This window comes from Indicator indicator, chromosome 13, assembly GCF_027791375.1.
Source record: "Indicator indicator isolate 239-I01 chromosome 13, UM_Iind_1.1, whole genome shotgun sequence".
NCBI classification, from domain to species: Eukaryota; Metazoa; Chordata; class Aves; order Piciformes; family Indicatoridae; genus Indicator; species Indicator indicator.
The window spans coordinates 19,340,864-19,363,005 of record NC_072022.1 but is presented as its reverse complement, the minus strand read 5'-3'; the positions used below and the strand labels follow the sequence as shown (position 1 = coordinate 19,363,005).

The 22,142-nt window shown below is 39.2% G+C and overlaps 1 protein-coding gene across 3 annotated transcripts in view; it reads right to left on the bottom strand.

The window, feature by feature from the left end:
• Positions 1 to 22,142, bottom strand: part of ARMC9 (armadillo repeat containing 9) — a 45,483-nt gene that overhangs the window by 8,327 nt on the left and 15,014 nt on the right. For all 3 annotated transcript variants that reach the window (XM_054385902.1, XM_054385904.1, XM_054385903.1), the window contains 7 exons: positions 9,325 to 9,359; positions 8,220 to 8,331; positions 7,213 to 7,305; positions 5,899 to 5,989; positions 4,946 to 5,069; positions 2,895 to 3,034; positions 1,714 to 1,790 (listed from right to left, as the gene is read on the bottom strand). In XM_054385902.1, the coding sequence (XP_054241877.1) occupies positions 1,714 to 1,790; positions 2,895 to 3,034; positions 4,946 to 5,069; positions 5,899 to 5,989; positions 7,213 to 7,305; positions 8,220 to 8,331; positions 9,325 to 9,359 (672 nt within the window). The remainder of the gene's footprint in view (positions 1 to 1,713; positions 1,791 to 2,894; positions 3,035 to 4,945; positions 5,070 to 5,898; positions 5,990 to 7,212; positions 7,306 to 8,219; positions 8,332 to 9,324; positions 9,360 to 22,142) is intronic.

The following is a 22,142-nucleotide window of genomic DNA, read 5'->3' as shown; positions in this document are numbered from 1 at the left end:
TCTGAAAACCTGTTCTTGAAGAATGACCTATCCCTAAAAAACCAACCAAACAAGAAGATTAGTTTCTGACAAAGACTAGTAGCAGTACAAAAAACAGGACAAAGAGCAGGAACAAGACTGTGTCAGCATGAGCTTGAGACAGGCTTCAAGCATTGTAGCCTTAGGCAGGGTGATAAGAACTGTAGCACCTTCAAATATCCTCTGGCTCTGATGTCTGTTACTGTGCCTCAGCAGAGAAACAAACCCCAGCTAGCATGAAAGTTCTGCATGTTAGTGAAACCCACCAGATCTGTCAAGCTACTTTTATCAGCCATTATGTGACTGCATGATAACTTTGTGTTGACCAGCTACTGTTGGGGCACTAAAGACTCCAGTTGTCTTCTGTCTATACACTCGGAAAAAGTAACAATGAGCTAGGCTGGGAGAAGGGGAAGCAAGGAATGATAAGGAACTGGGATTTACACAAGGGTTCCTCAGTTTCTCAGAAAGCTCTCCTGGCACCCAAGAGCATTGCCTTCTACCTTCAACTCTGATAACAAAACTTCTACCAGCTGCACTGGTGCAAACTATGTTGTATGAATGCATCCACAGAGAAGCTTCCAGGCCATTCCAAGGCACTGACTTCACTAGTATGATAGCATTTTCTAAATACTTCAGTCTAGGGACTGGGATGTTGTTTTGTATCAGTATGCACTGTCTTAATTCTCATCATTCATAAAAACAAAGCTAGTGAGACAGTACAATAAAGGTATGCCAAGTTTCATCTTAATCAAAACAGTGCTAGTAAAGAACTGACCTACATCTGCTAATGAAGCCATAAAACACTTCAGTCAAATTTATTCTCTATTTTCAGTTGAAGTGATAAACAAAAAAACTGATGATACAATCAGTGGATATAAACATGAGATAGCAGTTTATATTTTGCTACACCTTGCACAACCATCAAAGAAACAATCTACCATACCCTGGTAAAAATTCTGCCTCTCTATGCTTTCAACTTCATACAGTATATCCCTGCATTTTAGTCCATGGTTAAAGAAGTGACTCTGCAGCAATGTTTTGTGCAGCAGACAGCAGGTATCAGAGTAATGTGTTGAGAAGCATGAGGTAGAAATAACTAATAATTCTTAGCATCTTCCTCTGAGGTAGTTCAATTTAGCATCTAAAATGCAAAGTATGTCTGGAGACAGAAAGGAAACTTGAACCACCAAAGGGTTAAGTAGCAGATAAATGAAGCAGTAGATAAATAAAGTGCTAGATAAAAAGATTGAAGGGCCTGAATGTCACAGGTGTCCTGCTTTCTTGTAACATTGCTTAAAACTACTAGCAAATTTGCTTCTTTACACCTTATGCTTTACATAATGGCTTGTACTCCACATTGTTCCTCTAATGAACCAGGTAAGCTTGAGATGATGTGGTGTGAGATGACATTTAAACAGGATCAGAAACTGCTATCAAGAAGGCACATGGACCACATGGTAACTATGCATCTAACAGACTTTCATCCTTAGCTGCCAACACCTGTTAAAGGCAGACATAATTCTGTGCCCAATGAAAAAAAAAAAATCTGTGAAAATTTCTGCAACTTTATTACATGAGGGTCCAACACAGGAAACCAAACAAAAATATCTTCCATTTCTTCTTCTCTTGTCTTATTTATCTTTAATTTTTCTTTCCACATTTTCCTTAACCCAAAGTTTGCTGTGCAAATACCTCCTGATTCTCGTGGCCAAGAAGATCAGAGAGAACTTTGAGCACACGGTTTGCAATCCTTGCACACATTTTCTTCCCTGCAACAGGAGAAAACATAGGTATGCTTGAAAAAATCTAACAGACCAGAGCAAGCTGCTTACTTCTTAAAAGCAGAACTAAGTATCATTTTACACAGAGCAATGCTATTTCTTGTCCCTACAAAAAGATGCTCAGCATAATTGAGCTGAAATCAGTGGATTTATAGAGTTAAAATCCTGGACAGGATGCAACACAAAGGGATTTTAAAATGTTTAAAAAAGATTTCACCCTTACCTTACTTTCTTTTTAAAAGGAAATTTACTGAAGTCTTTTGGACACAGACAGCAACTTATGTTTTTGGAGGGGGGAACCTCTGCATTATAGCAGTGAAACATGGCAGTATTTCACTCCACAAGGTGAAGGTTAAGCTCCTTACCACTACTCAGCAGCTCAGTTTTGACTTTCTTCTATAAAAAAACAAATGCCCTACACAAGTAAAAAGTGTCCTTTGAAAAAAAGGTCCTGGAACCTAGGCATGGCAGCCCACAAATATGGATATGAAAAAGGAACCAAATCTTAGTTCCATTGATTAACTGTTTTCTTAATTCTTTAGATTTTGGTCAAGCTAATCTCCATAGTTTGGTATCCTTGGGAAAGAGAATTGTTCAAAAGCATTGGTTATAACACTACAATATTTCTGGCTATGAAAATCCCTGCTCCTAATTATAGTCACTTGAAAGAATCTAGGTACATCAGACAGAAGGATTCACAATCTCCTCAATCATAGAATCATAGAATCAGTCAGGGTTGGAAGGGACCATAAGGATCATCTAGTTCCAACCCCCCTGCCATGGGCAGGGACACCTCACACTACATCAGGCTGGCCAGAGCCTCATCCAGCCTGGCCTTAACCACCTCCAGGGATGGGGCCCCAACCACCTCCCTGGGCAACCCATTCCAGGCTCTCACCACTCTCACAGTGAAGAACTTCTTCTTCATGTCCAGTCTGAATCTCCCCACTTCCAGCTTTATTCCATTCCCCCTAGTCCTGTCACTACCTGATATCCTAAAAGGTTGGTATAAGTTTATGATTGGTGTAAGTTGGTAATTTGGTATCATTTGGTGTAAGTTGGTGTAAGTTTATAATTCAAAATGTAAGACACCTTCACTCCGCAGACAAAGATTCATTAGCAAGGCAACAGAATACTCCAGTGTGTAATCAGACAGGCAATCTGCATCTGTTAGAACATCAACCAGCCAGAAAATGAGCCCATCCTTGATCATTGCTGACTGCAGTGCACGCCTAGGATTAAAAGACAAAAAGCTCACAAAAATCAAATCACATCATAAATAGTTTTCAAATATATTTATATTTAATATAAGCACATTAGACCCCTACTTCATCTACCTGCTGTACACTAGCCTGACAACAAAAAAAAAAATCCCCTACGCACCCATTTTGGCAGTCTCAATTAAACTAAGGAATTAACAAAGCCTGAAGAAATTGAAGATGCAGGTTCCCATAAGGTTAGAGGACTTAAATGTTGTTGGCTGGTTTAGGTTTGTGTGTGTGTGTGTGTGTGGTTTTTTTAAGCTTGCAAACTGCTGAGGTAAGTTTCTTCATTGTTTTCTAAGGCTTTTAACTCCATCTAAAATTGCATTTTCAATTGTCTTAAAATTGGTAAAACCCAGCCAGAACACACAACAGACCCATAAAACAAATTAACTACTTCTTCTGCCATAGGCAGCCATAGCACTATAGAACTTTTGTACTGCCAGTTTGACAAAGTAGATTTTTTTTTTGCTTCAACGTATTTGCTCTTTTCTCTACAGATTCTTAATCATGTATTCTTTTAACCCAGCCTGTAGTTACCCTCAAAGAGTATACTGAATAAAGTGCCAGGTGCTCTCCTACAACAGAAATTCCTTGCTTTACAAAAAAAAAAAAAAAAAAAGTATATACTGGTAGAAAAGTCTTACTGAACTACACCATTTTACCATTTTTAATCACATTCTTTCCAACGCACAGTAAGTCTAAATTACAAAGATCAAAGCAGGTATTTTCCAGATCTTAGTACTTGGGACCTGGATTGCTCCTGGGAGCTCATATACTTTCTCAGTCCTGGATCTTGCAGTAGGTCTATGGCATGGACTGAACAAAACAAGAGAGTATCTGATCACACATTAAAGGAGTCCTGCACATCAACTCCCTGCAATTAACTTTCTAGAAGATTAAGTGTTATTTTTTAGAAAATTAAAAATCTTTCAAATTTTCAGTCACCTAGTGCCTAGGCCCCAAAATTCAAACTAACTTCTTTAATTCAACAACTGCTGTAATAGAAAAATCATTGAGATTGGTTTAAGATTTTGAGCAGTAGGATATGAAGATTTATTCTCTTTCATCTCAAATACATAAAAGTTATGTCAGGAAGCAGTCCAGAATTTTACCAGAAGCTCATTTACATCTACTTCATCCAGATAAGCTCTAAATGAAGCAAATCCCAAAGCAACCCTCATTCTTCAACAAGCCAAAACAAACAAATAAAAAAGGCCCTAACACATGCCCTCTTTATTTTAGAAGAAACATGAATGAAAGTGACAGGAACTAACCACATGCAGCTAACTCCTTACATTCAGTCAACTATTCTGTGCTCAATATTTCTCCTGAGTACTGTGAAAACAGAGTTCCTAGATGATATTTAATACATGGGAGGAATATCATGCCCTTTACTGCTTTTGCATGACCTTTCTTTTGTGGTGGGCATTTGAGTCAGACTGCTAATGTGAAAGTAAGAACACAGTCCATGCATAGACAGCTCCAGGAAAGAGGATCAACAGGATGAGGATGAAGTCCCAAAAAAATGTTTGCAGAAAGCATAATGAAAACCTTATGCTTTTCAATATAACACAATTCCTTTTCTGTGCAGGATCTCCAGAGCTTTCTACATTAGGATTTCCACTTTGTTCAATTAAAGCACACAAGGCTATGGCAGATGTATGTTTATTTGAATCTTGACAGTTGGTAGGAAGTCAGGTTAATTCAGTCAGCAAAACTGAGATCTTCTCCATAATAAATGAAACTGCTTTCATCAGTCATCAGAGGTTCTGATGATTGTTATGGGAAAATCAAGTGCTCTTTTTCCTCCCTGAACAGAGCCTAACTAGCCTGCATTTCCTCTCCTGCTGTCACCACTGTGTCCTGTGCTTTCATCACCTGAGGCTGAATTTCTGCAGAGCCCCCAGAACATTCTCCCATGTAAGGGAATCCTTGTCTTCAGCTTTCAGTCTCTCCTCCAGCATTTGCAGCAACGTTGGGTTCTGAGACAGGTAGACACGACCTGGTGCAAACAAGCGATGAAAGAACAGATGCCAAGATATCAGCTTATGACAGAAAAGCTCCCTCTCCTTGGAAAAGTAAGCAGGATTGACTTCAGTTTCTTCTTGACAAGCCACAATCTTCTGCCAAGACACAAAAAATCCTGCACAAACAAGTTGTCTAGTAGACCAGTTGCATTCAGTCCAGCCACCTGGGGCATTAGAGGCCCCAACTTGTGAAGTGAGCGTCCCACAGAATCCACTCTTCCCTTTCAGTACATGCCTTCAGAGCTAGCAGTTTTGTATACCCTAGGAAGAGTATACAAATGCCCAAAATGCTCAGGAATATTAGGTGTCCTACTGCTATTGACTTCTAATTGACTTCTAAATCCTAGCAAGAGTTTGTTCATCCAATAGCACCAAACCGAGGGCTAATCTGGGACAGGCAGAGATACAAAGCTGCATATACATGCAACCAAAAACGTACAAAGATGCATTCAGGTGAGGACCAGGAAGATGTAAGAGCAGCTTTGTTGTTGCTGATGTTTTTTTTGGTAACCACTCTTGAAAAGACTGCAGGCAAGATTAAAGGCAGCAGTAGGGTAAGTTCCCATATAGGCTACAAGTCATCAAAAGAAGTCAGACATGCCGAATTTATAGTGTCAAAGTGAAAACTTTCCAGATACCAAAAAACTGTTTTGAATGCATGTAACAAAAGACAGTGAATCCCTAGAAAAAGGGGGAAAGTAAGGTTCTAAAATTCCACAAGCCATGACAGGCACTTATGAAGTACCTCTAAGGCAGCCTTACATGAAAATGCTAGTTTTTTAATCTTTGCAGCAAATCTCTTACCTTCTGCCAGCGAAGCAAAAGCATTGATGAGCCTTGCCATATACTGTCTGACAACCTCACTTTTAGAATGTAGTAATTGGAGGACATTTCTCTGAAAAAGAAAGAAAACGTTGCATTTTCTTGCTTTGGTGAGGTTTTATTATAGTCTTCTACTATGTTTTAAAAGCTTCAATAAATGTCCACAGCAAACACTTCACACGCATATCAGTACCTTGAATAATGTCAATAGGATTTAAAATTTCCCAGTGTCTTTATTTTTTGGCAGGAGGGTAAGGGAGGAATGAAAACAAACAAACAGTTCCTCAGCTCACTTTGTAAAAACACCATTAAGCTCCATGGTGTAGGGTGAGAATTGTAAATCAATTAATTAACAGTCAAAGCTGATATCTAAAATAAATATTTAGTCAGTGAAAAATCTGATTGTTTTGTTGATGAATATAAATACATTAATGTTGCCTGAATGGGAATGCTTTTGTTTGACAACTACAAGTATGGGAAAGCAGTTCAGGAACCTCCCCAAGAACACCACGTTGCAAACTATTTTTCATCTGGTTTACCTCAGGCATTACTTACACACAACTTGTCTCTTACAGAAATTTACTGGGAGAAACCAGATCATTAATTTAACAATCCTTAACTTTTCTAGTGAAGTTACAGTTGCAATGACAATGGAAGCCACAGTGTAACAATTAGGCTTACTGCTTCAAACAACTGGGGAACTCATGCAAAAAATTCACTATTAAAAATGGAAAAAAAGTTGAACTTTGTCTTAGAAATTAGGATTATTAGTGACTGAAGCAATCTTTCAAAATCAACATACCAGCTACTTCCTTTCAAAAAGAAAAAAAAGTGACAGGTCGTTCCAAATTCCAAAGTGAATTTGTTACTACAAGTGCATAATTAGATATTCCACAGAGGTATTGAGACTGAAGTCCTAACTGAGTTGTTACCCTAGACCAGTGGAATGGATTGAAAGTATTATCTAATGATACATAATCACTCAAAGAGACATAACACTTGATAAGCAAAAGGTTCAGTAAACTTCTGTTCAACTCACAGGCACCAAAAGCACCAGGAGAGCTGACAAACTTCCACTTGTCTACAAGAACTGTATCTTCACTGAGCACTCTTGAAAGGCAAAGCTTTTCCCATCAAATTTAGACTGGGACACTGAAGTTAAAATTATCACCTGATTTTGACATTACTACTAGGTTTTCCCACTTCCAGAGGGTGATACATTTTTCTGTTCAGCACTTCATAGAAGCAAATGAGCAATATCACATAGAAATTGGAGGAAAAACCTTTCCAGCTGACCTGGCAGTTGCTGTGGCAGTCCAGGAGGTCATTACTGATGTAGGCTTGCAGGACAGTGTCTCTCTGTTCTCCAGGATATGATGTTGTCAAGCGCTAGAACAAATAACAACATAAATAACCCCATCAAATAAATGAATGGTAATAAGAACTGATGACAAATGAAGATTCTAAGGATGCAGATAACCCATAGCTGAGAAACTTCTTATGATAGAGAGGAGGAGTTCAACCTCAGTGATTCAAGGCAGAGATGAAATAAACTGGCGTGACCTCGGCTCGGTGATCCATTACAAAACCATTACTTAGAAGCTGTCATCAGAGGAAGGACACAGCATTACTTTCTGTAAAGTTAAAAAGCCTCTCTAACAGCTACAGATGCAGTGTTTTTCTAAAACATCTGAGATAAGAGCACTGGGCTAGAAGAACCACTGGTCTGACCAAACAGATAGGAGTTTTTTTTATGTGAAAATGGACATAGAAGTTTGATCAGAATTCCACTGTTATGATCTTCCACGTTTGTCACACTGAACCCATCAGCTTCCCTTTCAGCAGGAAAACATAACTTCCTGTTGTCACCTTTTTCTGCAATACCATTATGTGACCTGAGTCAACCAAAGGGCTGGCTCTTGTAGAACACTTTGATTATAAAGGGAAACTGGTTATTAGAGTCTGGTATTTCTTGGATACAGCAATATTTATATAAATCTAAACCAGGGCAATACACAGAAAAAGGAGCAGCCTAAATGAGCAATTTATTTGAAAATACATTAGAAACTATTTCCACTGAAGATTCCAGGAACTCCTATCTGGCTTTCTTAAGATGAGAACACCACTACAAGAAGATAGTTACTGTCTCAAGAGCCTCAGCAAGTCTCGCTGACAAAGAGAAAAGTGGTCTGTAACGTTGAACTGATCACCAGAACAATCACCTTGCACACAAAATGGAATTTAGCCCTGGAACTCTCCAAAAGGGACCTATTTCTTACTCCTACAGAGGCCCTCTCCCTTACCCAGCGCAGAGCCTGCAGCAAGAAGGCCTTGAGACGATCATTCCCTGTAATCAAATCTTTCTTCAGCTTCTCATAATCCAAAGAGGGCAACAATGGCACATCCTGCATCTTCCTACAATGCAAACGGGAAAGACATTCATCCAAATTCTCTCTTATTATTCCGGGCAGCTGAATACTGAGGTGAGAAGAGCCCAAACAGGATGTCTGCTTCAGGAAAAGAGCATCCACATTTTTACACCTTTGTTACTTTCATTACTGTGTTAAAACAACAAACTTTTAAAACTTGGACTTTGTTTTCACCATGCATGCAGCTCATTTACCATCAAAACTTGAAAACATTAAACTCTGACAAGTAGCCAATTGATGATCTGAGCTTTTTAATGACACAAAACAGTACAGTAACATCCTTTTTTGGTCTTTTTTTGGACCACAAGGGCATGAGGGCAACAGCCTGTGGCTCTTAGCACACTGTAACAAGCTGCAGCCCCCGTTTCACCTCTAAGCCTTGAGGCACACAGAGATGTTTTCTCCAAGGCAAAGGTGGTAGACTGAACAGATTTTTACAGGCTGGACTGTGCTGGCTTAATATAAGACTTAATGCAGGACCACTTTCCATGCACTAGCACTATCTTGGTATTTTGAGTTTAACACCGCAATAGAAGTTTCCCCTAACAAAGCTGCTTCCTATCGATGCTTTAATATTTAGATATATTTCACTGAATTTTTTTTTTTACTATCTTCCTATCCCTATTCCAAAAATCCTCATTACTGAATTTCCCTTTTTCTGGATTTCTGAGACGTAAACCAGTCACAATAAAAGGACTCCACTATGTGGAAAGAGTGAGGAAAACGCAGCAACCAACTCACAGGTGTGGAGTGGCACATTTACTGGATTCAGCAACATCCTGCAGAAAGTAGGATGTTACTGAACCTGCCCAACAGAAGAATACAGATCACACAATACTTGGCGTTCAGTGTTCACTGAGAGCAGAGGAAGCACACAGAGGATGAGTGATTCCCATGTGCAGATCACTCATACTTCAGTTAACAAAGTCTTCCTCCTCTTCTCTACAGATCTAAGTGGAGCTCAGCAACAAATACTTACGCAGGGGCTAAAGATGCTCTTAACATTGTGGAAGCCTGGATCAGAAAAAGAAACAAACAAACAAAAGGAATCACAATAGATTAGTTCAAATTTCACACCAATGGCTTTACTAAAAAGGTCCACAGTGAATTCTCTCACTGAGGTTCTGTGGAACTTCTTCTGTAAGACTTGGGTTGCAAAATTGTAACACAAGTAAATAGCGAGGACTAGAGTGTTTATCCTTCTTTTCCCTTAAAGTGTTTCACAGGTAAAGACCTCTTTTGTTATGATCTGCTTTTGTTATGATCAGTGTCATACTCAAAAAAATTACCTATAACTTGAAGCATTTAAAATAAATAAAAGGGGGGGGGGGGGGGGGGGGGCGGGGAGTGAGTAGACACTACCAGTCTGAGGAAGGTGAAGAAATTGCCGAACACATTTATTGCATGCAAAAATTTTCATAAAGTTGCAACAATCTTTCACTGGAGACCTAACACATATTACTGCATCAAAATTTGATATAGCATTAGTGTCACATTAAAGAGCTACCAGTGCTCTAGCCAGAGTGCCTGTGGCTATTAACATATACAACTATTAAAATGTGAAGAGAAGACTATTTATTCTAGTATGGTTGAAACCAGTATAGAACAGTATGCCATTTCTCAGTGCTTCTGCCCAGGATAATCACAGAATTAACCAGATTGGAAAAGATCTCTGAGATCATCAAGTCCAACCTGTTACCCAACACCATCTAATCAACTAAATCATGGCACTAAGTGCCACATCCAGTCTTTTTTAAAAAACTTCCATGGACGTTGACCCCACCATCTCCCTGGGCAGCTCATTCCAATGGCAAATCACTCTTTCTGTGAAGAATTTTTTCCTAACATCCAGCCTAAACTTCCCCTGGCACAGTTTGAGACTGTGTCCTCTCGTTCTGTCACTGGTTGCCTAGGAGAAGAGACCAACCCCCACCTGGCTACAACCTCCTTCCAGGTAGTTTAGAGAGCAGTAAGGTCTCCCCTTCAGTTCAAGGCTGGATGTTTCCTCTCTGATGCAGTGAGACACAGCATATGCAGGCACTACTGCTGGATGAGTCAAAACCAGTACCAACACCACATAAAAGTTCCATATAAAAGTGGTGTGTTTGTGTAAGGTTGTTGGGTTTTTTTGCTAGACCTAATTGTAGGTGAGCCAAGAAGCAGCAATTCTGGCACAGGAGTGCTTCATATCATGCATTCTGATGTCAACTACATGCCATATTCGCAGAATATTGAGTGTCATTTCTTTGTGTTCATCTGCCCTCTCGCTTTCTAAAAAAACTCTCATTACCACTTCTGCCTTTAAAACCAGTCTTCTCCTCTAACCTAGCCTCTTTCAGCAAGAGCTATATAATCAATGTCTATTGTCAGATTTAAAACTGAGGGATTTAGGAGACAAAAGGCATGAAATATCATAGAGAATATTGAGTTACCCCAGCTGACGTGTTCTTGAACACACTACCTCATGGGTATCCTTCATAACACAAGGAACTGCTCTCTTAGATGTGAAATAAGCTTACCCACACATTGGAAAGCATTTTATGTTTAAGTCAATGAATGACTTGCACACAATAGAGTTAGCAGGCCATACACTTCAAAACGAACCTGTCTTGACAGCAGTTCCCAAACCATAGTTAATTTTACACAATACAAATATCTTTCAAAGTATTGTATCTGCCTAACCCATCTTCCCCTCATGGATTTGCATTTGGGGTTTTTGTTTTGTTTTGTTTTAGCATTTTTAATAAATACCAGAAGTTAATTTTAGTTTAAACAAAACTGTTTTCTGAGTCAAAACCTGTCATCTTGCCATCTGAGTGCACAATGAGATCACAAGTCATCTTTGTTGCCTTTCTCAGCTTCTCCATTAAAGGAAATGGGAAAGGAAGTGAGACAAAGAATGGTAGAGAGAAAAGAAATAGAGCAGGTCACTAAGATAAAATAGATGTATATAAAAGCCCTCTGCTTCTTAGCAAAGTCCTTTTTACCCACCACTTCTTTGCTGCTTTAGAAAGAAAAATGCGATCCAACCAAAATCCAGCTAAAGGATATATAATTGGCAAAGATATGTGCATCACCCTTCTACACAAACAAAACTTTTTGGCAGCTTTTTGCCAGCTTTTGTAAATCTCAGTCAGGCAGATGGATCACAGTAGTGCATTTAGTTTGGTTTGGCTCTCGAGTCTACCTACACCAAAAAGGAGTCACACAGTGAAGGCAGACCCTGGAGAGAGAGACTGGACCTCTGAGGGCAGGACCACCGAGATGGGAAGCCTTGTGGTTCAGGACTCACTTTTTTGATCAAACCCAGGTTTATCAGTCTAAAACCAGCACAGCTTTTAAATACATCCAGGAATGGTGGTTCAACCACTCCCCTGGGCAGCCTGCTCCAGTCTCTGATAACCCTTTCAGCACAGAAGTTTTTCCTCACATCCAACCTAAACCTTCCCTGGCACAACGGATGTGTACTATCTCTATGCCTCATCTTCAGTGCCAGCAGATTTGACCAGTTGGAAGCAGCAGTCTTGGCAATGGGAAGCACTGGGTTCTGGACTCAGATGGAAATCAAGGGTGGGGAATAAACCCACACTCTGCTGAAAATTTCATTGCTTCCTTCACATAAACATTTCTTAATTAAAAGATGAAACACAGACCCCTCCTAACATTTCTTTTTAACTTGGTTCGATACTCATTCCCTAAGCAGAGTGCTCTTTTCCATCTCACAAAGTGCCTTGCCCCACACAAGCAGGGAAGGGTAAATGCACATTACAAATTCCCTAGCAGGCAGCCCACCAAAGCAAATACACTTTAGCCTCAGCACCTCCTTTAACATTTCACTAGGTAATATTCGTTTGTTTGTTTCCATGTCTCCTCCTTGGTATGGATGTGAGATGTCCCAATCTCAGAATATTTACCAAGTTAAATACATTTACATAACCCAACCCTATAAAATCTGTGTTAAGCTCTAGTTCTTGACTTATGCACTAGCTTTAACAAAAGGAAAACCACACCTCACACACAGTTGGGTCCTACTCCAGCTCTGGGGCTTACTTACGTCAGCACGCTGACTTAATTTAAGACATACAATCTAGCCAGTGGAAAAAGGTGACAGTCTTCATCATTATTGCTGTACACAGCAGATCCAAAGCCAGGCTTCTACATACATTACTTCTGGCAGCAGTGCCCAATGAACCAGCCTTCACCTCCTCAATGCATTTCTACCATGGAAAGCATAAGCAAGAGATTCTTGGGAACAAAAACCTGCCCTACCACCAAATTAACAGCAAAACTCTTTTAAAACTCTTTGCAAAACTTTAGCCATATGCTTTTAAAAATGTTGCAGATACATACAAAAACATGGAGTCTTCAAAAATTAATTTAGCTGAGGAAAAAGTTAATACTGAAGCCTGGAGGTGGGCAGAACATGGCCCACTCGGTCCTTTTGGTTTTTTGATCCTCATAGATCCATTATTTTCTTTCCTGGTGTTCATTCTCAAATCTAAATGCTGAACTCTTACTAACTTGTAATTTCTGGAGCAATAGTGCAAAAACTCCAACTGTACTGTGGTCTTGGGAAAGAGAGCATTGAGTGCTGGAAAGCCTGGGTTTATTTAGAACAGCTGCTTTTAAATAAATGTACATGCAAAAGTAAACCCATCAGCACTGTGTATTCATAGCCATCAAAGCACACTGAAGAAAGTGTGCTTAACATTCTTTTAAGTTTAGTGGAAACATTACAATCTTCACTGCCTGGTGATGAATCCAAGGACAGACTGAAAGGCAAACAGAGTCAAAGGCAATGCTGACAAGATAACAACACTCTCATTACACATCCATCACATCAACCACCAGAAGATGCCTCAATCAATCAAGTTTACATATCTCCTCTTTACCACAGTTTTCTTCAACTAAAACCCATTTAAACCCTCAGTATTTTGTCCAAAGCCATTTCTCCAATCTTACCTTTGCTGGAACAGGTTAAGTATTAATTTACCCTTTTGAGTAACAGTGCTCTTTACATTGCCAGTGAATGAGAGTGTGAAGAACGTGGGGCATACGTGACTCACCTGTAATACACAACTCCCAACATTCACAGGCCTAATCTTGAACAAAACAGCTCTCAGGAAAAAACATATCTTGAGACAGAATCATTTGGCATAATTGAAACACACACAGGGTGTCTTAAGGAAAGGAAAAGAAACGAGCAGAAGAAAACAACAGCCCAAGCATAGCTCATTCAGGTAGGATCATGGGGCGTAACTTATGTTTGTGTTGGTTCTTGCCAAAACCAAACCAGGTGCCATATTAAGTCAAGTAATTCTGTCCTGATGCAGATTAGCCACAGATGGCAGCCCTTCATTTTTGAACAAAGCAAGGCATGACTACGAACAGCATGGAATAAACTAAAGGAGTTCAAAAGGAAAAAAAAAATATAAAAGAAACCAGATGCATTTCTTGTGCAAGCTGAAACCGCAACTCATTTTATCAAATACTGTAACCCTGTATTGAAACCAACCCCACTTTGCTATTTGATGTATAAATTCATAATATGCTGAAGTCTAAAGCTGAAAGATAGATTCTGTGATAAGTAACCACTCTGGAAATAAGAATTCAGTGTAAATTCAATGCAGATTCTGAATTAATAATCAAAGATATATGAGTAAGTATGGAAGAGTAAACCCAAAGATTGAAAAAATTTGTCCATATTATTGGAAGTCATAAATTTATGGAGAGCTCATTTGTTATATGCCAATGACAACAAAACTACTACATACCACCTACAATGGATTAGACTCCAAACTGGGGCAATGCAAATTTATTTCTTAAGAAGATCTGCAGATGTTTTCTGTTACTTTTTTTTCTTACTTATACTAGAGGTATGCTGTTGTGAAAACTTCCTACCTGCCATATAAAACAGGTTCTCTGAGACATCTGAAGTGTACATGAAAAAGAGTCACACTGTAATACTATGTCATAATGTAATGACAAGACAAAATGTCAGGGAAAAAAAAGTATAAAATGCTATATATAAACAGTAAGAGGAGGCTGAAAGCTATGCAGTCAAGACATACCTTGGCATTAGAGTCAGACAGCTTTACAAAAATCTGTTTATAGACAGCTCTGTGTTGCAAGTTATCACCTTGTGTATCATACAAAGCTACTTGTATAAGGGCAAAACTTTCCTTTAGAAAAGATCACTTAATTCATAATTGCTCATCTGTAATCAACTTTTATCAGTTTCAAAACAGACCATTATGAGAGGGAACAAAATGCTAAATGTCAAGCTAAAGGTGCCCATTGTGATCATTCACATCACCAGAACAGGTTGACTCATACAGGTGACCTTTTACCACAGGTGAATGTGGAGAGTATTCCTTACAATCAGGATTAGAAGAGGCACACAAGGATAGTTCATAATATTTAATATTTCTATGGCTATTTCTCAAAACATCATTTAAGGAGGAGTTTTGAGTGCCCACAGGGGTTACTGTAATTCCAGGTGACCAATACATTTTGGGGCAAAAAAGGTTTTCTTTAAAGGCAAAATCTTCGTTTACCCACAGAAAGCAATAAAAATATAAATAAGGATTATTTTAAAGCAGAATTCTGACTGACATTTTGCAGAATTGGTGTCAATGACATTAATGAATTGACTACATACTGAGTTACTTAAAAGTAGACTCATTTCCTCTCTCTGCAAGGAATGCACTGACTATGGGCAGAATTAGATACTTATGGTGTGCTTGTGATGTTGCCAGAATACAAACGTCCATCTGGGTTACAGAAGTCACAGGCAGTACACAGAATATCATTTTGAGTTTTCAGCTTTCAATGACAGAGGATCCATTTTAATTGCCTGAAAGAATTTTATAACCTTTACTGCAGAAAGTTACATCTTAGAAAATACAAATATATGTAAAATATCTGAAGAGCACAAATGAATTTTCTGTATTACCTTAAGCAACAATATTTATTTGCTTTGCCAAAGCTGTTGTAAGATCAGCTGGTGTTGGCACACTTCAGACACTGTACGCTATGCACATTGATATTCAGGTAGAAGAAACAATTGCTTTCTGCATGCTGTAAGAAGCTGTGTTTCACATAAAAGTTGTGGGCAAAGCTGCTCTTTTGTTGACATGCTGTGTTACATGTATTATGAAGCCATTCTGCTCTGTTCTCCATGCAGAAATTCCAAGCCTTGAACAGTTTTTGGCTCTTAATAAACCATACAGTTAATGCTATGACAGGTTAAAGTGCAGGGGAAATTGTTATACATTGTGAAATGAAGAGAAATACAGACTGTGACAGACTGAGCAGGCAATGTGAAAGGATATAAAGATATAGACACTTACATATTCGTCATCACAAGGGCTCATAGAGTAATATCCCTTTATGGGCAAACAGGCACACATTAAAATAAAGAAGATTAAAAAAAAATAAGTTAACAGAAATAAATCACAGAAAAATGCACAGTTCTAAAAAACCAGCAAATCAAAATTAGCTAAAAATTAACTGCCCACTAGCTTTGAAAAGAAGAGTGTAAGCACCATCTCCTAATCCACATCCTTTTATGTTTTAGGACTGAAATCAGCCTGTCTTGGGATGTATTTATGTTACAAGTTCTTCTTTCAACAGCTGTCAGACACACCTAGCCTACACATGATTCCATTGTAACTGTCAGTTTGAATAGCTACATACCAAGCACTAACGCATTTATGTGAATATGGCTTCTATTGTTCACCTCACTGCAGCAGCTAACAGAGAGATACCAGTGAACATGGCATTGATCAGAAGACCTCAGCTTCTGATAAAGCAGCTGCAAGTATTCTCCATCCTTGCTTTGACTGCAGTTTCTCAACAGCAAATGATAAGAGCTGAGAGAGACATCTTAATGTGTTTCAGCAATGTTATCAATTCCTCATTTCAAAAGGCTCCAAAGATAAACTAAGAAGACATCTCTGGAAGGAAACCTAATATTTAGTAACTAAAATAAAAAATGGTGATATTTTGTGGTTTGAGTACTTTAGTTCTCTCTTATTAGACTAAAACATTTCACTTGCAACAGTTTTGTAGCTATAAAGAACAGTTCAAAATTAAATGTACACAGTTCAACACAATTAAACAAGACCAACATCAATTATTCTGCTTCTCGTCTTTTTGTGCAAACCTTCCAATACTTACTTTAGAGGATATTTGTGCAGATCAATAAGCTCCTAGACACTATCTTTAACAGACATATACAAGGCAGAAGGTATAAGGAATTTGCCACTCTTCACTGTGAGCAGAAAACAAAGTTCTTTCTATTCTTCAACCAGTTTTTTAAACTTGGTATTATTCTTTTCACTACCATCACAGAGCTCCCTGATGTGAATGAGTATTTTAACTTTCATGGTCCTATTTACACATATAGATAGTTCCTGGCAAAGACATTTTACAAGAGAAAGGACAATTTTGATAGAGACCAATGTGGGCAAGAGAAACCAGGAGACAGTCTTTACCATATACCACATACACACAACTGGAGGCAGTGACAATACACACAGGCAGCAAGACAAAGATGGCATTAAAGGCAAGTTTTGACATTAAAGGAATCCACACAAGGTTGGACCAGATGACCTTTCAAAGTCCCTTCCAATCTGGGCTATTCTAATTTGAGGACAATAACAGGGAAAGTTTGTGGAAATCCTTATTGATGGCAACCCCTTACACCTTTAGAGATGAGGAATTTATGCAAACAAAATAACCTGCCCAAGTTTGCTGCAAGTGGTTGTTTTAATTTGTGAAAAAGATGTCTTAGACCATATCAGTAGTGAAAAAGAGCTTCTCCTTGCTTACACCAAGAGATAGGTTTATTTCTTCTTTACCATATTTAAGTGGTAACATGTAAGAATCATCCCACGGACAGGGTTGAAGAAGACTGATATATTTCAGCATAAGAAAAGTTTGCTTAGGGTAGATGCTGTTTGCTGTAATGTGCATATTATTTTTTAAAGGCAAGAGTGTGCATCCACATAATGCTTGGTGATCCACTCTGAATGGTTCAGAGTAATTAAAATGAACCCCATGTTTCTGTACCCTGCCTCCTAGGTTTCATGTGGTTTCCTGGTACAGAAAACTGTTTCACAAGTAAGGAACAGAGTATCTGCCACCAACAATTACAGCTTGACTGCATGTTCACATTTGCAGAAAAAAAAAAAAACAAACATGTTTGAGGGAAAAAAGCACACAGCAGAATAAAAAGGAGGCCATGCTAGCTAATCGTTACAGCTATCCCAAGACCTCCCCAAAAAATTCCTCCTTGTGTGCAGTTTCTAAGTGACAGCTTCAAGTTCCAAAAGAGCTGGTACTTTTGTCCACTGACAGAACTACCAAAAAAAAAAAAAATTCCACAGCTTTAAAGGTTGTGCCAAAAAAGAGACTTAAACCTTGCAAGGGACATTAATTCACCTAATTGTAGCTACAGGAAAATACAATCAGAGTGAATAGCAGTAAAAACATAATGGGTGTTTCATTGTATTCTATGACACCAGAGCAATACATGCAAACTCTACAGCTCTCCAGCCACAGAGAAGATTCCCCTGTGGTTAACACACACCTGAAGAAGCAGTTCTTGGTTTTCCCTTTAATCCAAAATTTAGAGAATCTTATTACATTATCCTTAATCCAAGAAAATCCAAGAAAGCGTACATTTTACTTCACAGAATCGTCAGAGTTGGAAGGGACCTCAAAGGATCATCTGGTTCCAACCCCCCTGCCATGGACAGGGACACTTTCCACTAGATGAGGTTGCCCAGAGCCACATCCAGCCTGGCCTTAAAAACCTCTAGGGATGGGCCTTCCACTGCCTCTTTGGGCAACCTGTTCCAGTGTCTCACCACCCTTATGGTGAAGAACTTCTTCCTGACATGTAATCTAAATCTCCCCTCCTCTAGCTTGGCTCCATTCCCCCTAGTCCTATCACTCCCTGACACCCTAAAAAGTCCCTCACCAGCTTTCTTCAGATATTGGAAGGCCACAATAAGGTCTCCTTGGAGACTTCTCTTCTCCAAACTGAACAACCCCAAATCTCTCAGCCTGTTTTTGCTTGAAACAGAAAAATCTATTTGTGGGTTTAGACTTGAGCCTGCACTACTTTCAATGGGGAGTTATGTACAATGTTTCAGTACTAAAGAGCCAAGATCCTCTAGCCTTAGTGCTGTGTGTTAAACAGAAAATTTAAGGCATAAAAAGATACATGCTTCCTACCCACCAGATAAATCACTATTAGAAAACAAAACAAAACCAAGGAAAGGGGGGAAAAGGGAAAATTTATCTGAAGACTATTACAGATATAAGAGATTATGGTAGATCACTGTATTTAAAACTATTATTTTCATATTTACCATTACGCACATCCAGTTCCTGTCGAAATGAACATTAGAAAGTCAGGAATCTGATTAAATCTTCAAATGAACATTTCCTCAGCTTGTCAGATGTGATTCTTTGACCCCCTACTCTTTGACTCAAGCCTTTCTTAACTCTTTATTTAGGACCATGTATGTTACACTAGATGATGGAAGACAGAGATGACATTCAACTGCAGCTAGGAAAAAAAAGCCTTATGGTAAAACAGGGATTTAGAGAAGCCTTGGAAACATCTCCCAACTTTAACACAGTACTGTGGCCCCTACAAGCAGCAGATGCATCCTGTTAATGGGCTGTAGATCAGAATCACAGCTGACCAAGGAGGTCAAAGAGCTGGCAAGAGGTGTGAAGCTGTTCTGTGAAAGAATGAGACCCAAGCCAGCTCACCAGAGAGCACAAAGGAACAGCCAACACCAGAAGCCCTTGCTAAATCAGATTTTGTGGGTGTGATTACACTGGGAATGTCTTTTGGTTAAGAGATGTCATTGCCTCAGGTTTTGAAAACCAGTTTAGTAAGAAAGACTTGTTCTGGGATTTGCCCTCCTGATAAGGAGTTTCTTCCAGTATGAAAGGACAGGCCTTTCACAGGGGGCAAACCAGGAAGCTGATGTTTGTACAATAGCAGCACACATTAGTCAGGGATACATGCTACCTTTATTGTAATTTCAAAGCCTGAGACCTCAAGGCTTTATGTTACACAATACTACTTTCCTGACATTAAAATTTGAGCACAGAGCACAATGCACTGGGAACAAAATCAAGTTTGCACACAAATAATGCTACCAAGGATATAATCCAAGGCATACTCTTTAATTTCCTTGGGTAATACTTCATTTTGGTTACAGCACTGGTACAGTCCTCCTTCCCACTATAACTTAAGCCTACCACTGTACTGTAGCTCATATAACAAAATATGATATAGAGCTCAAGTACACTTCTCAGAAAATGATGCAGCTTTAGCATTTTCTGCTCTCAGAACCTGCTCCCAAACTTGGATTGTCCTGAGCTGTGCCAGTATAGCTGACTGTGAACTCCAGCACTTCCTCTTTCCAACTGCACATCCACTCATCCCCCAAGTAGAAGTGACAGAAATTTATGTTGTGTACCAGTACAACAAAAAAATTCCACAGGATCATAGAATGGTTGGGGTTGGAAGGGACCTCTGGAGATCATCTAGTCCAATACCTGCTAAAGTAGGGTTCACCTATATCAGGTTGCACAGAAACATATCTAGGCAGGTTTTGAATATTTCCAGAGAAGGAGACTCCAAAACCTCTCTGGGCAGCCTGTTTCAGTGCTCTGTCACCATCAAAGTAAAGAGGTTCTTCCTTATGTTCAGATGGAACTTCATGTGTTCCAGTTTGTGCCCACCATCTCTTGTCCTGCTGCTGGGCACTACTGAAAAGTCTGTCCCCATTCTCTTGATACTTGCCCTTTAGTTATAAACATTGACAAAATCCCCTCTCAGAGAAGTCTGCTCTTCTCCAGGCTCAACAGGCCCAGGTCTCTTGGCCTTTCCTTGACAGAGAGATGCTCCAGTCCCCTCATCATCTTCATAGCCCTCCACTGGACCTTTTCCAGTAGTTTCTTGTCTCTATTCAACTGGGGAACCCAGAACACATTTTCTTGTTAACGATTTTATTTTCTGCTCATCTATTTAGAGATACTAATCTACCAAAAATAAATTTTAGGATTTGTTCCTGACATTGGTGATGTCAGTCAGATAGCTTCAAATCCTGAAAACTCAAGACAAAGTAGGCAAGGAAAAGAAAAAAAACAACAACAACAAACCACCATATTTAATGTCAGTCAAAACTCTTTAGACATTGACTTGGTTTTTTTCCTCCTTTAAAATCTCTATCTTGCCTACACAGTAACCTAAGGGTAAGGATGAGTAAAGGAGCTGCCCCTCTGCTATTCTCTTCCCTCTGCAATTATACAAGTGATTGCCCCTTAGAGCAGGAGTTCTGTGAAATGGAGTAGCTGGAAAGATCACACTCCAATGTCTGCAATTAGTTAGGAACAAATAGTGAAGAGACCTTCCAACACAAATCCAGCACAGATGCTGCAGATTCATGCTACTACTTAGTCTGGGTCACAATGCCTCCAGCTTTATTCCAAAACTTAGGCAAAAAACCTGAAACCACTTAAGGATAGAACAATAACATCTCAGTATATAACGATGAGGTATTTGGAATCCTTGAAGAAAAAGTACTGGGATGCCTTAGTGGCCTGGTGGCAAACTGTCAGAATTTGGTTTTTAGCCCATCTCATCTGGCTTCCTGAATCAACAGAGTCAGGGAGTGGTCAGAAGTATTTTGAGATGATGAAGGAAGAGTCTCAATTTTCTTCTCAGAAGATGTGCTATATATATTGTATCTTCTTATAGCTATTTCTGTTTCTACATATTTGCTATTTGTGTATAAAATCAGAACTCTCCACATGGACAATAAACAAGAAAATACAATCAATCAAGTGTGGACAAAAGGATAAGGAAACTTGGTTATGATGCTGTAAAGGTCTACAAAGGAAGACTGTGATTATCCCTCCAAAACTTGGCTAACACCTCAGAGAGCCTGAGTGTGTGGGTCTGCTTATAGAAACATTAGATTTCAACCACAGTAGCTACTGTAACCTCACTGTCAAGGAGTGACCTAAACCAGTTGAGAAACCCTTAATCTAAACAGTCTCAGTGCTATAGCTGTCCTGGGCCTTCACTAAATAGAACTTTGCTGGCACAGCAACTACCTCAAATAGTGTGGGTAAAGGAGCTATGAAGTCATACAGAAATAGCTACAGTAGTAAAGCCTAGTATGAAAATAGATGCAACTGTGCCCGAAGAACACAGCTTTACTCAGCTTAACCTGGTTAATTTGGGACAGAAGGGAGACAGATTTACTTCCAAGAGGGAAAAAAAAAAATCCACTACCACCAAATCCTCTTTATCTGACCTATCTACATAGATGGACACTGTGCTAAAGTAGTGCAAGCATAGTGGCGAAGGTGCTAGAGAAAGGAAAAAGAGGAAGTATGGCTGCAAGAGATTTTGAGCAGACACCTAATCTGTCCAGGAGGAGAAGCCAAGAATCAGCCATGCCTTGTAACAGCTACCTCTCCATTGAAGCAAAGGAGATTGAGTGGAACATTAACAGGCACAAGCAGCTAGGTACACTGCAGCCATCTGAAAAGGACCAAGAAGCTGGTAAAGTGGAAAACCCCCAACCCTAGGGATCCTGAGCTGCATATCAATAAGATTAAAGAGCCTTAGATATGGGGTTAAAGCCTATCATGTAAATTAAAAAAATGTGGCTTATCATCTAAATGTCCATCTAACAATTAGCTCTTAAACAAATGGGAAGTCCTCCCTTCCTCCTCTCTTCCCTGTTTGTTCTC